At 42.6% G+C, this 16,485-nt stretch overlaps 2 protein-coding genes across 4 annotated transcripts in view; one reads left to right on the forward strand and one right to left on the reverse strand.

Annotated features, from left to right (window-relative positions):
• The window catches only part of dcaf12 (DDB1 and CUL4 associated factor 12), a 74,892-nt gene extending 63,656 nt beyond the window's left edge, over positions 1-11,236 (reverse strand). The window contains exon 1 of the mRNA XM_055632643.1: positions 10,913-11,236. Coding sequence (XP_055488618.1) covers positions 10,913-10,969 — 57 coding nt within the window. The 5' untranslated portion in view covers positions 10,970-11,236. The remainder of the gene's footprint in view (positions 1-10,912) is intronic.
• Positions 11,237-15,613: 4,377 nt separating this feature from the next.
• Positions 15,614-16,485, forward strand: part of ubap1 (ubiquitin associated protein 1) — a 37,334-nt gene continuing 36,462 nt past the window's right edge. For 2 of the 3 annotated variants that reach the window (XM_055632652.1, XM_055632667.1), the window contains exon 1: positions 15,653-15,810. The gene's annotated coding sequence lies outside the window, so the exon portion shown is untranslated. Of the gene's footprint in view, positions 15,811-16,485 lie in introns of all 3 variants that reach the window. The other variant, XM_055632658.1, reaches the window with a different exon arrangement.

Here is a 16,485-nt window from a genome sequence, read left to right on the forward strand (position 1 = left end):
CTCCCGAGTGGACTATTGCAACTCACTTCTCCTTGGCATCAGCTCCACCTACATCAACCGACTCCAACTGGTCCAGAACGCAGCCGCCCGACTCATCACCCACGCCAAATCCTGGCATCACATCACTCCAGTCCTCAAACAACTTCACTGGCTTCCCATCTCCCACCGGATCACCTACAAAATCCTGATCCTCACCTACAAAGCCCTCCACCATCTGCTCCCCCCCCATATCTCACTGTCCTCCTCTCCCCCTACCACCCCTCACAGTCCCTCAGCCGGTCTCCTCTCCATCCACAAGTCCAACCTCCGCAGTTTTGGGGACAGAGCCTTCTCCAGGGCAGCTCCCAGGCTCTGAAACTCCCTCCCCCAACTGATCCGCAATTCCGTGTCCCTCACCATCTTCCAGTCCCGCCTCAAGACCCATCTCTTCGCCTCTGCCTATCCTTAGCCCCACGTTCCCCTCCCTTTTCATCTGTGCATTAATTGCCTCATATTGTGTTTTGAATTGTATTCTGTCTTTACTTTGTGTACTAATCATGTCTCTACTATTTATTTAATTCCCCTTACATGTTTTTCCTCTACCTGCAAAATTTTTGTACGGTGTCCTTGAGACTCTTGAAAGGCGTCCATAAATAAAATTTATTATTATTATTATTATTATTTAAGATAACATCACCAAATTTAATTTCAATTTAACATGGAGAACTTGCAGGTCACTGATGCACAACATCATTATGGGGAATGGTGGTGATGCAGTGGTTACACATTGGACTTGTGGTTCAGAGAACAAAGTTCAAATCTCACCATGGCAGGTATGGAATTTAAATTGTAGTTAATGACCTGGAAGCTATCCACAAGAGGAGGAAATCCAAATATTTACCCAGTCTTGCCTTTATGCCTGTCCAAAGTGTTTGATTCCTGAATGTTCGCTAAGATGGCTCAGCAAACCAATCAGTTCAAATTCGATGAGAGTTGGAGAAAAAATGCTAAGTATACGATGGGGTATAGATCAGGTGCAGAATGGGTGTAGAAATGGCAGATAGAGTTTAACCCGAGCAAGTGCAGGAGGTATTGTACCTCGAGAGATTGAATGCAAGGGGAAAGTCGACAGTTAATGGCAAAATCTTTAGCTGTATTGATGTACACAAGCATCTTGGGGTCCAAGTTCAAAGCTCCCAGGAAGTGACAACACAAATAGAGTGATAAAAAAAAATTGTCTCGTCAAATACATGCGCACAGTCCACCAAGGCCTAATGGATCTCCCGGTTGTTAACCATTTTAATTCCTCGTCCCCTATTTCTTTTCTGTCCTGTCATATCCTGCCACCATTCTGTCCTGGGCCTCCTTCATTGCCAGAGTGAGTCCATGCACAAACTGGAGGAATGCACCACATATGCTGCTTGGGCAGCTTACAACACAATGGTATGACATCAAATTCTCCTCCGCCCTCCGCCCGCCCTCCGCCCCCCCATCACCACGACACACTGAGTTACTCCAACATGATAACTTTTTATGTAACCCAGCACCTAAAGTCCCTTGTCTCTCAATTTTACCAAAATGCTGCCTGGATTCTGTGGTATTAGCTGGAAGGAGTTTGGACAGATTGGATTGTTTTCTCTGGACTTCAAGAGGCTGAGTGCAGACTTGAGAGAAGTATATAAAATTATGAGAGGAACAGATAGGGTAGAGAGTCGTAACATTTTTCCCCAGGAGAGAAGTGTCAAAGACAAGAGGGCATGGCTTTAAGCTGAAAGGAGTAAAGTATAATGCAAATGTGCAGGGCAAGTTTTGTGTTTAAACAGATGATGGTGGGTGCCTGGAACAAGCAGTCAGAGGTGGGTAGTGGAGTCAGAAATGATAGTGGTATTTCAGCAGCTTTTAGATAGGTGCAGAGATATGCCGAGGGAATGAAGGGATATGGAACACATGCAGGTGGATGAAATTAGTTTATCATGGCAATATGTTTGGCACAGACATTGTGGGGCAAAGAGCATTAGTTTAATGTTGTTCATTATTATTCTGCAATAATACCTTGACCAGGTGTTTTTCTTTACGCCCATTTGGCACCATCATAAGTGATAGGAGTAGACTTAGGCCATTCTCTCCATCAAGTCTACTCCACCATTCAATCATGGCTGATCAATCTCTCCCTCCTAACCCCATTCTCCTGCCTTCTCCCCATAACCTCTGACACCATCTTTCACCTTGCAATGCAATTTCCTATGTTTCTACATTCCACATCTCAGCCTTTACATATTCCCCCGTTTTCTGCATCTGCAAACTAATCTACAATCATTCCAAGTTCCAGTGAAATATCATTGACCCAAAATATTTTGTACATGCATGACCTGCTCAGTACATCAATTTTATCTTTTAATTTGACTATGCGGCATTCGTTTCGGGCCGAGACCCTTCTTTAGTCTGAGGGGGAGAGGGAGACAGAGATATGGAAGGGTAAGGAGTAAAAACGAGAGATCAAAGGGGATGAAGTTCAAGGAAAAGGTAAAATCGATCATTGGTAGCTTAGGGAAAAGTAACAATGAGGCTTACAATCAGTAAAATTAAATCAGATCAGTGAAACTAGTCAGAGAACTTGGATGGGGGAGGAAAGGGGAGAGAAGGAAACAAGGGTTAATTGCAGTTAGAGAAGTCAATCATCACACTGCTGGGTTGCAAGATGCCCAAGCGAAATATGAGGTACAGTTCCTCCAATTTGCATTGGGCCTCACTCTGACAGTCGTGGAGGCCCAGGACAGTATGGAAATGGGAGGGGAAGTTAAAGTGTTTAGCAACCGGGAGTTCACGTAGGTCCAGGCGGACTGAGCCGAGGTGTTCAGTGAAACGATTGTCGAGCATGTGCTTGGACTCGCCGATATATAAGAGACCACACCCGGAACACCGGATACTGTAGATGAAGTTGAAAGAGGTGCAAGTGAACCTCTGCCTCATCTGAAAGGACTGTCAGGGTTCCTGGACGGAGTCGAGGGATGATGTATAGGAAGCAATGATTAGGAGTGAACGGGTCCTTTTCAGAATGGCAGGCAGTGGCGAGTGGAGTGCCGCAAGGTTCGGTGTTGGCTGCAATTGTTTACCATATATATTAATGATTTGGAAGAGGGAATTAGGAGCAACACCAGCAAGTTTGCAGATGACACAAAGCTGGGTAGCAGTGTGAACTGTGAAGAGGATGTTAGGTTACAGCATGACCTGGACAGGTTGAGTGAGTGGGCAGATGCGTGGCAGATGCAGTATAAAAAAGATAAATGTGAGGTTATCCACTTTGGTGGCGAAGACAAGGGGCAGATTATTATCTCAATGGGGTTAGGTTAGGTAAGGGGGAGGTACAGCGAGACCTGGGTGCCCTTGTACACCAGTCACTGAAAGTTGGCGTGCAGGTACAGCAGGCAGTGAAGAAAGCTAATGGAATGTTGGCCTTCATAACAAGAGGATTTCAGTATAAGAGTAAAGAGGTTCTTCTGCAGTTGTATAGGGCTCTGGTAAGACCACATCTGGAGTATTGCGTACAGTTTTGGTCTCCTAATTTGAGGAAGGACGTCCTTGTGATTGAGGCAGTGCAGCGTAGGGTCACGAGATTGATCCCTGGGATGGCGGGACTGTCATACGAAGAAAGATTGAAAAGACTGGGCTTGTATTCACCGGAATTTATAATGATGAGGGGGATCTTACAAAAACATATAAAATTATAAAAGGACTGGACAAGCTAGATGCAGGAAAAATGTTCCCATTGTTGGGTGAGTCCAGAACCAGGGGCCACAGTCTTAGAATAAAGGGGAGGCCATTTAAGACTGAGATGAGAAAAACATTTTCACCCAGAGAGTTGTGAATTTGTGGAATTCCCTGCCACAGAAGGCAGTGGAGGCCAAATCACTGGATGGATTTAAGAGAGAGTTAGATAGAGCTCTAGGAGCTAGTGGAGTCAAGAGATATGGGGAGAAGGCAGGCACGGGTTATTGATTGGGGACGATCAGCCATGATTGCAATGAATTGAGGTGCTGGCTCGAAGGGCCGAATGGCCTCCTCATGCACATATTTTCTATGTTTCTATGTAACAGGTGCTGCATCTCCTGCGGTTGCGAGGGAAAGTACCTGGGGAGGTGGTGGTTTGGGTGGGGCAGGACGAGTTGAACCTGGGTCTTAGTGCTGTAAGTTGCGATGTTACAATACTTACCTTCATCGGCGCTGCAGTTCTGTCACTGGCCGTGTGTGTGACTTTGGCGCCTTTGGGGGGGGGGGGGAATGGGATTAAAATGCCGTTTGTACTGCCTGTTGGAGGCGGACTTCCTCGGGCTGCTAGCTGCTGATCAAAAAAAAAATCTGACTTCCGTTCGCGCTATATTTAAAAAAAAAGTTGCTGGACAATTTAATTTGGATTAAAATTAAAAGCGACTTCGAACTTCCTCAACGCCTACAACGTGACAGATCGCATGAACGGGACAGAAAGGGTAGGTCGTGTATTTTACATATAATCTTGCTTCTTGGGATGGCTTCAATCTAATTTTACGCTGCGAAAATGTTATTTGTTTTTCCTGCCGATATGGAGTTCAAATTCACCGCAAATGCAACGTTCCAATCGATCGCGTTCCAGAAGCAAGATGATTAAAATGCCCGTTTTTTTTGAACAATCGTGTCATAAGCAGTCCAAATTGTCTATATTTTGTGTTACTCGTTCTCCATGATCATTATTTTAAAACTAAATATTCACAACAGTCACATGTATTGTGCAAAAAAACAATAATTTTGATTATATTTTGAGAGGATGTTTCTGGATTAATTTATGGGAATTAAACATTAAACTCCTTCCATCTGGCATATAAATTCATAATAGTGAGATTTTAAAATCATGTTATATTGTGAATTCCTGTGTGAATGGGATTAGTTTGTTATTTGGATACTTAAGCTATTTAAAAAAAAATATCCTTTTATTAAGAACTGGAATCTACAGGACATTCTTAATGGGAAAGTAGTGTGCAGAAAGGCGTCATGTGTGGTTTGAAGAGCAAAAACTTGTAGTTTACAATGCCAAAATTGAAAAGTTGAGGAAAACAAGGTGTACAGAGTTGCTTAATGGTTACAATCTCAGGAGTATGATGATGCTACTGATTTTTAAATTATGTAACCCTAAAGTCCTAACATTATTTATATATTTACAGTTTTAATGTAGACTATTAAAGAAAGGTCATTTAAGGACTACTAACTGCATGCAGCACAAATTAGCTACAACACTACCAGAAACAAAAAAATGGTAAAGGAGAGATCTGAGCTACCAGAACAAAGAGTTAAGAACAGGATTAATAAAAGGATTATTTGAAGATTTTCACCATTTATTATTTCCATTGGTTTGGCAGTCATTTTAATAGGATATTAATTTAAAAGGAGCACTCTGATCATGACCAGACTCTCAGAAAACATATTTAGTCAGGCATAATAGGGCAAATTGTCAAAATATTCAAAAGAAAATTGAAAAATATTTGAAACTTTGTAGATTTCATGATAGTTTCAGACTGTGCCTCCAAATAGCCTTGGTGACTTCCAACTAACTGTAAACCTTCAAGGATATAACACGAATGAGCATGTCTAGAGAATACACAATTAAAAAATAAATTGTCATTCTCAACTCAACCAAAAGGTTAAAAAAAATGTTTAATTGTAGTGGCAATTCACTACTTTATTTGCCGATACCTGTGGATATGCAGCAATATTTAACATGCAGTTAAACTACTATATAAGGGGGTATTTTTTTTAATTGCCAATGACCGGTAATTAAAAATACAGCATTTGCTGTACATGGCAATCAAGGAAATGTCAGAAGCTTGTGACCATGTCAGACAAGTGTGGGAAATCTGTGCATTCAGTAGGAAAAGAGATGAAGTGTTGCACTTGGAAAAGAGATGAAGAGTGGATATAGAGAGGTAGAAGATTAAAATGCAGACTGAAGGGGTAGTAATCTCCAGATTACTCCCAGTGTCATGTGCTATTGAGGGTAGGCACAGGAAGATATGATTGCATTGAATGAATGCATTGCTCACGAGTTGGTGTAGCAGGGAGAGTTTTAGATTCTTAGGTCATTAAGATTTTTTCTGGATCAGAGGTGACCTGCATAAGTGGCACTAGTTGTACCTGAACAGAGGGGTACCAATATACTTAGTGAAATTCAGGTTAATTACATCAGAATTAGATGACAAAATATTCATTTTAAGTCAGAGAGGGCAGTGAGGAGGTGGATTGGACAACATTAAATTCTGATAGGGCGTGGCCAAGGTTGCCATGGGGATAAATTGTAAATGTCAAGCAAACAACTGGTTAAAGAGAGCAGGCAAGAACTGCAGATGCTGGTTTATACCATATGAAACTGACACACAAGGCTGGAGTTACTCGGCAGGTCAGGCAGCATGGCTGTTTAGTAATTGTTTAGTTTATTTACTGTGAAGTGTACCAAGGTACATTGAAAAGCTTTTGTTGCATGCTAACCAGTTAGCAGAAAAATAACACAATACAAAATACATTCAGTGTAGATACATAGATAGAAACATAGAAACATAGAAATTAGGTGCAGGAGTAGGCCATTCGGCCCTTCGAGCCTGCACCGCCATTCAATATGATCATGGCTGATCATCCAACTCAGTATCCCGTACCTGCCTTCTCTCCATACCCTCTGATCCCCTTAGCCACAAGGGCCACATCTAACTCCCTCTTAAATATAGCCAATGAACTGGCCTCGACTACCCTCTGCAGCAGAGAGTTCCAGAGACTCACCATTCTCTGTGTGTGAAAAAAGTTCTTCTCATCTCGGTTTTAAAGGATTTCCCCCTTATCCTTAAGCTGTGACCCCTTGTCCTGTACTTCCCCAACATCGGGAGCAATCTTCCTGCATCTAGCCTGTCCAACCCCTTAAAAATTTTGTAAGTTTCTATAAGATCCCCTCTCAATCTCATAAATTCTAGAGAGTATAAACCAAGTCTATCCAGTCTTTCTTCATAAGACCGTCCTGACATCCCAGGAATCAGTCTGGTGAACCGTCTCTGCACTCCCTCTATGGCAATAATGTCCTTCCTCAGATTTGGAGACCAAAACTGTACGCAATACTCCAGGTGTGGTCTCACCAAGACCCTGTACAACTGCAGTAGAACCTCTCTGCTCCTATACTCAAATCCTTTTGCTATGAAAGCTAACATACCATTCGCTTTCTTCACTGCCTGCTGCACCTGCATGCCTACTTTCAATGACTGGTGTACCATGACACCCAGGTCTCGCTGCATCTCCCCTTTTCCTAGTCGGCCACCATTTAGATAATAGTCTGCTTTCCCTACATGATAAAGGGAATAACATGAATTATGTTTAGTGCAGGATAAAGTCAGTAAAGTCCGGTTAAAGATAGTTCGAGAATCTCTAATGAGGTAGATAGCAGTTCAGTACTGCTCTCTAGTTGTGATAGGGAGGTTAAGTTACCTGATAACTGTGGAGAAGCAACTGTCGCTGAATCTGGAGGTGTGCATTTTCACACTTCTATACCTTTTGCCCACAGGGAGAGGGGAGAAGAGGGGGTGGCCAAGGTGCGACTCATCCTTGATTATGCTGCTGGCCTTGCCAAGGCAGCACGAGGTGTCAATGGAAGGGAGGTTGGTTTGTGTGATTGTCTGGTCAACAATTCTCTGCGGTCTTGGATGGAGCTGTTCCCAAACCATGCCGTCATAAAATGCTTTCAACGGTGCATCTGCAGAGGTTGGTGAGAGATGTTGGGGACACGCCCAACTTCCTAGGCCTTCTAAGGAAGTAGAGACATTTGTGTGCTTTCTTGGCCATTGCTTCAATAAGGGTGGTCCAGAAGTTGTTGGTGACATTTACTCCTATGAATTTGAAGTTTTCAATCATCTCTACTTCTAGCCGTCATTGCAAACTGGGGTATGTGTACCGCTTCACTTCCTGAGGCCCATCAATATCTCCTTTGTCTTGCTGACATTTAAAGGTTGTTGTCTCGACATGAGGTTCTCGATCTCCATCCTGTACTCCGTCTCAGCATTATTTGATATCCGGCCCACAATGGTGGTGTTGTTGCGAATTTTGTAAATTGAATTAGATTTGTACATGGCTGCACAGTGTACAAGAAGGGAGATAAAGAATAGGTGAAGTTTTGGGTTGGAACCCTTCTTCAGATTGAAAGTAGAGGTGAGAAGGAATAAACTGGATGCGAGAAAAGGCCAGAGCAAATCAGGGGCTGCAACATATGACCTCAGGAAAAGTGGAGCTGATAATGGCCAATTGTTGGCTGGGGAAGGTGTGATAACAAGAGGGATATGAGGATGCAAACAGTGGAACTGGTAGGATAACGGGGGAGGGGGATGAAGAGAGGGGAGGGAATGCAGAAGTAATAAGTGAAATAAGTGAAATCAACATTCATACTGCTTCATACACAAAAAAGCTGGAGAAACTCAGCGGGTGCAGCAGCATCTATGGAGCAAAGGAAATAGGCAACGTTTCTGGCCAAAACCCTTCTTCAGACTGCTTGGTTGTAAGCTGCCCATGTGAAATATGAGCTGCTGTTCCTCCAATTTGCTGGTGGCCTCACACCGACAGTGTGGGTTTGGGAAGGCAAGTTAAAATGTTTGGCAACCAGGACATTGCATAGGCCAAGGCGGATTGAGACAAGAGACAAAATGAACGTCAACTTTGAAATGAGGGCAGTGATAGTTGAGCACAAAGGAACACACAAGGTTGTGAAATTCAGACTTTTCCTTTGCGACTGTGCATTTGTGAGTTGCGCAAAATAATTAAACTGTGCTTTACTCAAGTGACAATAAAGAATCAATGAACCATTGTGGGATTGTAGGACATGCTCGGGCTTGCTAATGGTGAGAGAAAAACTGAATAAATATGACAGATAACCTCCAACAGAAATGGCCAATTTTGATATGGAGAAAGCGAGTCCACCACTCCACATACAATTAATTGTGGAGTTTGAAAAGTTTGCAACATGCCCATATAGAAGTGATGCTCCTCATGCTTAAAGTGGAGAACACCGGCAAAAGCAGTCTCCTCAATGCTGGAAAAACCAAGTGCAGATTCAGTGATCGTTTGCCTGCTACTCCCACAATTCTCCATCTCACTTGGTCTGTTGCCTGCTATATGGCTATAACAAAGTAGAACCCCATCTTGCATTTGTGCACTTTGCAGCTTCTGGATAACACCGAATTCTACAACTTCAAGTAAACTGCTTTCTCTCTCTGTAATAGGACTGACCAGTTTTGCAAGAGATCACTCACCTGTCAAATATTATCTTACTTTTTCCTCTCTTTAATATTTCTTTGCTTGCATTCTCACTAATTCCATTCATCTCATTGGCTATGTCCATTTTCTCCCTTACTGCCACCACTACCTAAAAAAATGGATGACAATTTATCCTACAGCACGCATCTCATCAGATAAGAGACAGTTCCTTTGACATCCACCACTCTCCCTTTTCTCTACAACTTAACATTAACTTATTTTCTCTCTTTTGCAAATGTATTGTCGCAACAAATGCTGTCTGACCTACTGACTGCTTCAGCATTTTCTATTTTTGTTACTTACCTAGGATCATAGGCGAGGGACAATATTCTAGGATGCAATATTCAATCCTAATTTTAAATTCACACATTCTGTCCAAATATATTATAAACTAATGAGATATTTGATAATATGAACTGCTGCATAAACTTGTCAAGTTGCAATTAAACCTTCCTTCAGGGTTCTAACCAATTAGGAAAAGGTGGGCCTTCAGCATGTTTACATTACAGAAAATTCCATAATCAATGGCAATCGTGGCATTTATAATGGACAAACTTAATATGAAGCAATATAGTTGCTGGCTCGAAGGGCCGAATGGCCTACTCCTGCACCTATTGTCTATTTTAAAGTTAAATTGCTAAACAAGTTAATCTGTGAATTTAAATCATTTTTAGTGCTAATCTCAGTACATCTCCTGCAGACTAAAAACAAAAACACTAACATGCCATCCTAATATCATGTTTACATTTTTACAAGGTACTTCCTTCTGAAAGTCGACATTTTTTTTATTGCATCAACTCAAAACCAACAAATGTTGTGTACAGGAAGGATTTAGAGATTTAAAAAAATGGCCTGCACCTAATAAAAGAATCAACATACAATATCCCCAGCAATGTGACATCACAATGACAAACTGACTTCCCAGAGTACAACTGATTTTCAAAATACGAACATAATTTTGTTCAAAATCAACAAACACATTTGAAATGGTTTAAGTTATAACTAAGTATTGCTTAGTGAAACTCAGACCCATTCAAGATTTAAAAAACTTACTTAAAACAGGGACAGATTATTAACTGTCAAGTGTAATTGTAAACTAACTCAATTGACGGGATCTTTAAACCAAACAACGATCGCTGGCAGTTTTCGTGTACGTAATGATACAAAATATGCGACGTTACAACTAAATTGTGTGTTTAAATATTTTACATGGTTGCATGATGAAGCAGCTCATTGTCATCATTTCCCTCGTACACCCCTTTAGAAATGGATTCGAAACAGGGAAATAGAGAACTTCAGTACAATATTAAAAGCGGATCTCCATTTTTAATTACAATTAAAATAAGTACATGTTGATGTACACGAGACTTTTGTACATTAAAGTGTTGTGAGATACAGAATAACTTATTATCTCGAGCATTCGTTGTAAACAAAGTGGTTTAGTCCACTCCGTTTGTAACCAGAAACACGGGAGTCATCTAAATTAGTGGAGCGGCCTGAGCGGGAGGAGCTACATTGGGAAGTGTAACAGTAGAAGTAGATAGTCCAGCCCTGCCCGGACCAGTTACACCGACAGACAGATCATTTATGTAACTAAAAAGAGAGAATGAGTGGCCTTGCCATGTCCTACCTGCTCCGGCTCTAATTCCGCAGCCTTTCTCTTTCTGCTAACTATTTTTCTCGCCATGGTACGGGAGGGAGAGTCTTTGAATCCACATGGAGGAGGTAGAGTTGATAAGCGGCTAAGTGGACTAGGCCTTTGGGAGTGGACGACGTTAAAAATTGTTTTAACTGTTCTCTACATCAAAAGCCCACCTCTTGCAAGTAGTTAGTGGCGGGGTTGTTTTAAACCGACAATTGCCAGGCACCGTGTGTGGTGCAGGCGGCGGCGGCGGCGGCGTTCTTTTATCAAAGCCAGCCCGAGGCCGCGTGCGCACTCTCCACCCGCCCGGGGGGGGGGGCGTGGGGGCTGGGGTCACACAGTCGGGTCAGCGCCGCCCTCCCTCCCTCCTTCCCTCCCTCCCTCACCCTCCTGCTGTTGCTGCACAGCTCCCCATCGGCTTCCGCTCGCCTTGCTGTGCGCACTCAATAATCCTCCGCCCACCCAACCCTCCCATCACGGTGCTCACTCAATAATCTTCCGGCTGTCCGCCTGCCCTTCGTCAACCAGCGGCCGTCACTGTGCTCACTCCACAATCTTCCGGCCGGTGCGCACTCAATCATTTTCCGGCCGGCCGCCTGTTTTTCGTTAACCAGCGCCCGTCACGACACAATCTTCCGGCCGCAGGGGCGGGCTCTCGTCACGTGTGTCTGTGTCCACTGTGCGTGTTTTGTTTATTTGCGTCCCGGCATAATTGATTTGTGCAGTGCATTGAATATAGTATCTCGACGATTTCGCGCCGTGATTCGCCTTTCCCACGTGAGAAAGACCAGGTTTCAATTACATTAGAGGAAAGCAGAAAGCCGACATATTCATGGGCCATACCTCAGTCGCAATAAATGATGTCTTGGAGTCTCAGCTGAGGACTGACCTGGGGCTCAGTTGTTATTAATTGTATACCCAGATTGTGAATATTATTTTGATAAATGGGAATCTCATTCTAATACCACGCGGAACAGCCAATGTTCTATTTAAATAGGGGCCATTCCATACCATTTAAACAGGATATATTTACTCGTCCAACACATTTGATATATTGTATGTAAATTTAAGATCAACATTATTAGAAATATTAAGATTAGACTTGTTAGAATGCTGTTAGGCGTAAGTAGTTAGGTTGAATGATTATTTTATAAGAAAGCTACTGTTAATTGGTACTTAGTTATAACTGGTATTGATAACTTGTTCAACTTCAGATAATGCTACAGATCACGAAGGATGAGATCTTAATACAGAATAACAGGAAATTGCATCATAAGTTGAAAACGTAATCATTTTATTGTACAGAGAAAATGTTTTCATTACATTTGGTTAAGTACTGCAACACAGAAATAGACATTCAGCCCAACACTGGTGTGTGTTACAGATGTGCCTCCTCTATCGTATTTCATTTAACCCCAACAGTATTACATTCTAATGTCATGCTATCTTGTAGCCACAAGTGCCCATTACAAGGTTCCCTCAAAAGCACCTAATCAAAATGAGTTGCGGTATTTATAACCATATACGTAAATTGGATAGTATTTTGAAGTTATAACTAACAGTGTGGATGTATTTGATGCTGTGTATTTAGATATAAAAAAACATTGGATAAGATACTACACAATATGTTTTTACATAACTCCTAGCCTCCTGTGATTGGAAGCAGATTCTAGAGGAGCAAGATAGACCAATGGACTGACGTGAAGTACACAACGGTACGTCACTTTCGCCATTTTGGGAATAAGACCCCGATCTCCGTTCTGCCTCTCGCAGTTTAATCCACATCAGCCCATTAGATTTTGCAGGAGTTTATCTTGGTCTATCTTAGCCTTCTATGATAGACCATTATGATCTTTGTTTATAATAAATAAGGTGCTTCTTTAAAAAAATAAAATAAAAAGGGAAATTGTGTATAAAATGAGCGACAATGTGCAATGAAAGTTCTCTAGATCATATGCATTCTATGATCTTTGGTTTAATTAGTGTTGTGGGGGAACGATATGTGTGTGTTTCTGTGTGTGAGAGGCAAGATAGAGGTAATAGATTTCAAAGTTCTCTCAGATCAGAAGCAACTTTGATTTAAATCAACTCATGATGTACATAAGCCACAAAGGCAATTATATTTGCCTTTATTTATTTTGCCTACAAGATATAAGGAACACAAGCCATTAAGGCAAATATATTTTACCAATATTTATATATTACAAACACGTATATTTATCTATATTACTAAAAGTCTGATCTTGACCACTTCCTGTTGTTCTGTATATTGATTTTAGAAAAAAAACGCTGCCACTTATGGCTGTGATTTTTGGCCATCTTACTCCCCCTCCGCTGCGCAGGACAAGAGGATTTTTCCCATCGATTAAAAATAAAAGAGTTATTAGTGTGTAAAAAGAGGTTGAGATTCTCTCTCCTGAAGGCCACGCCCCTTCCAGAGGGACTATAAAACCTAGAAGTGTTGAGTGCCTCAGTTAGTCTCTGCAAGATGGGGGGGGGAGTGAGAGGGTCACGTCTCTCAGTCGGAGCTGTGAATAACACTGAACATATGTCTACTAAACTGTGAGTGCTTTTACTGACCTGTCAGCTAAAGCTGTGTTGCCTTTGGTTTGGAAATGCTAAAGCTGTGTTGTCTTTGGTTTGGAAAGTCTAATTAAAGTTGCGTTGCCTAATTAAAGTTGCCTTGCCTTCTATATAATTAAAAGTCAAATCTTGACCACTTCCCGTTTGTGCTTTATATTGATTTTAGAAAGAATGCTACCACGTATGGTTGTGATTTTTGGCCATCTTACTCGGAGTCCCCCTCCGCTCATCAGGTGCCGAGGATATTTCCCAACGATAAAAAATAAAAGAGTTAGTAGTGTTTAAAAAATGTTGAGATTCTCTCTCCTGTCAATCATGCCATGAAGGCCATGCCCCCTTCTGGTGGGAGGGATTATAAAACCCAGAAATGTGGGCGTGGCTCAGTCTCTGCAAGATGGAGGAGGGAGAGGTCATGATTCGCTGTCTTTAGTGGCCTTGCACCCTGCTTGAAATGGTATGAAACTGCACTTGAATTTGGTGGCCTTGCACCCTGCATGAACACTTGAATTTGGTGACCTTGCACCCTGCTTGAAATGGAATAATTTCGTGGAGCTGGCGGCTTCTTGCTGATGACCGACTTCGGGATCTCCAATCGGGTGCCTGCGGACTTACCATCGCGGAGCTCACAATCCCTTTGTCAGGGATCTAGTTCGGGAGCATCAAGTCAAGTTTATTTGTCACGTACATTTACAAGATGTGCAATGAAATGAAAGTGGCAATGCCTGTGGATTGTACAAAAACAACAGAACAGAACCAGTATTTACATTTTAGAAAAAAATGTTTTAAAAAAGGCACAACACAAAAGTAAATTAGTCCCTGGTGAAATAAGAGTTTACAGTCCTGATTGCCTGTGGGAAGAAACTCCGTCTCATCCTCTCTGTTTTCACAGCGTGACAGCGGAGGCGCTTGCCCTGACCATAGCAGCTGGAACCGCGGGAGCCTGTGGACTTTAACATCATGGAGCTCACGGTCCCAAGGTTAGGGAGCTTCGATCTCCGGCAGCGGGAGCTTCGATTGCCCCAGCTGCGGATGGTTAAACCCCCCCGACTGCGGGAGAAAAAGGAGGAAAGAAGATAAGACTTTATTGCCTTCCATCAGTGAGGAATGTGGAGGAGCTGCTGTTGTGGATGCTTATGTTATATGGTTACATATGGTTATGTCAAATTTTATGAAGTTGTGTGTCTTGTTGTTTTTTTGGTATGACTGTATGGCAAATCAAATTCCTCATATGTTGCAAAACATACTTGGCTAATAAATTACGATTATGATTTAAACCCTTCACAGATTTGCCCAGTCTATGTTGGGAAAGTTAAAATCCCCTACTACAACAACCTTATTTGACCTGCACCTGTCTGCAATCTCCTGGCATATTTGTTCTTGTAATACCCGTTGACTCTTCGGGGGTCTGAAGTACACCCCCAACAAGGTGACCATCCCTTTCTTGAGGCTGCTCCACTCGTATACAGCAGCCTCACTAGACGAACCGTCGGTAATGTCATCACTGTTGTGACAACCTCCTTAACCGACAATACAACCTCACCTCCTCTTTTTCCCTCACCCCTAGCTCCTCGATGTGTAGAAAGGAATTGCAGATGCTGGTTTACACCAAAGATAGACACAAATTGCTGTAATAACTCAGTGGGTCGGACAGCATCTCTGGAGAAGAGGATTGGGTGACGTTTCGGGTTGAGACCGTTCTTCAATCCGAAGTGCGTCCGCATTGTTTCTCTCCAGAGATGCTGCCCGACCCGCAGAGTAAGTCCAGCATTTTGTGTCTCTCTTCGCTGCTATCCATGGTTCAACTGAAGATCATACCGACCTGTTTCCATGCTCTAGCTCTAAACTTAAACACAACTCGACCCGAAACGTCACCCACCCCTTCTATCCAGAAATGCATCCTGTCCCACTGAGTTACTGCAGCATTTTATCTCTCCACAATTTCCACTTATTTTGGTTCATCAAAGTAGGCTTATCTTATCGTGAACTTAAATGTCCTGAGAGTTGATATCTTGCATTAAGTGGAAATGACAGCATTAACTGTTGCATCTTCCTGTATTAAAGATGGGTGAGCTGCAAGCTGCTGCTGCTGCTACGTGACAGAGCGAGGCGGCGGTCGCAGCCCGGCGTCACTCATGTGGCGTGCGCGATGACATCGGTGGCGTGCGCGATGACATCAGTGGCCAGCGGGTAAGATGGCGTCCTGTAATGAAGCAGGAAATAATGTCAAATTTATCTAGTTTTTGGAAAAGTTCATTCTGTTCGGGGCATTGCAGTAAACGTTTCAGAAGATAGAAAACCCGCAGGTGAGTGCCGGCATCCTTTCGAGCGAGTGTTGTTTATTAGGTTTTGGGAAAGTGCAGCCTTTAACCCCGTCGATTAAAGGTACACAGTCACCAGCGAAAGGGATGAAATAAACTTCAACCGGCAGACTATAAATATCCAGATCAACTCTTCAATCGTGCGGCTGTCCGTTTCTTCGCGTTTAGGCTCCTTCTTTGCTCGCTACCGGGGCTTCTGTTGCTGTTGATTGGGCTACAGGGCCCTTCGAAGCGCCCCGTTGATGTGACACTTCGCACATCATGTTATCAGGTCTGGGGTAAGAGGATTCACGAGTTTCAATTTAAAAATCTCTCACTATGTTATTTATCATCGCGTCCTAAATATCAAGTTTTATCCGTACATCCCGACTGGATGTCGTGAAATACGTACAGTGCCCTCCATAATGTTTTGGACAAAGACCCATTATTTATTTATTTGCGTCTGTACTCCACATTTGAGATTTGTAATAGAAAAAAATCACATGTGGTTAAAGTGCACCACATGTGAAAGGGTATTTTTGTACATTTTGGATTTACCATGTAGAAATTACAGCTGTGTTTATACATGGTCCCTCCCCCCCTCCTCCATTTCAGGGCACTATAATGTTTGGGACACATGGCTTCACAGCACATAGTTTTTCCTCCAGTCTTTCCATCACC

This window comes from Leucoraja erinacea, chromosome 1 (genome assembly GCF_028641065.1).
Source record: "Leucoraja erinacea ecotype New England chromosome 1, Leri_hhj_1, whole genome shotgun sequence".
Taxonomy (NCBI): domain Eukaryota; kingdom Metazoa; phylum Chordata; class Chondrichthyes; order Rajiformes; family Rajidae; genus Leucoraja; species Leucoraja erinaceus.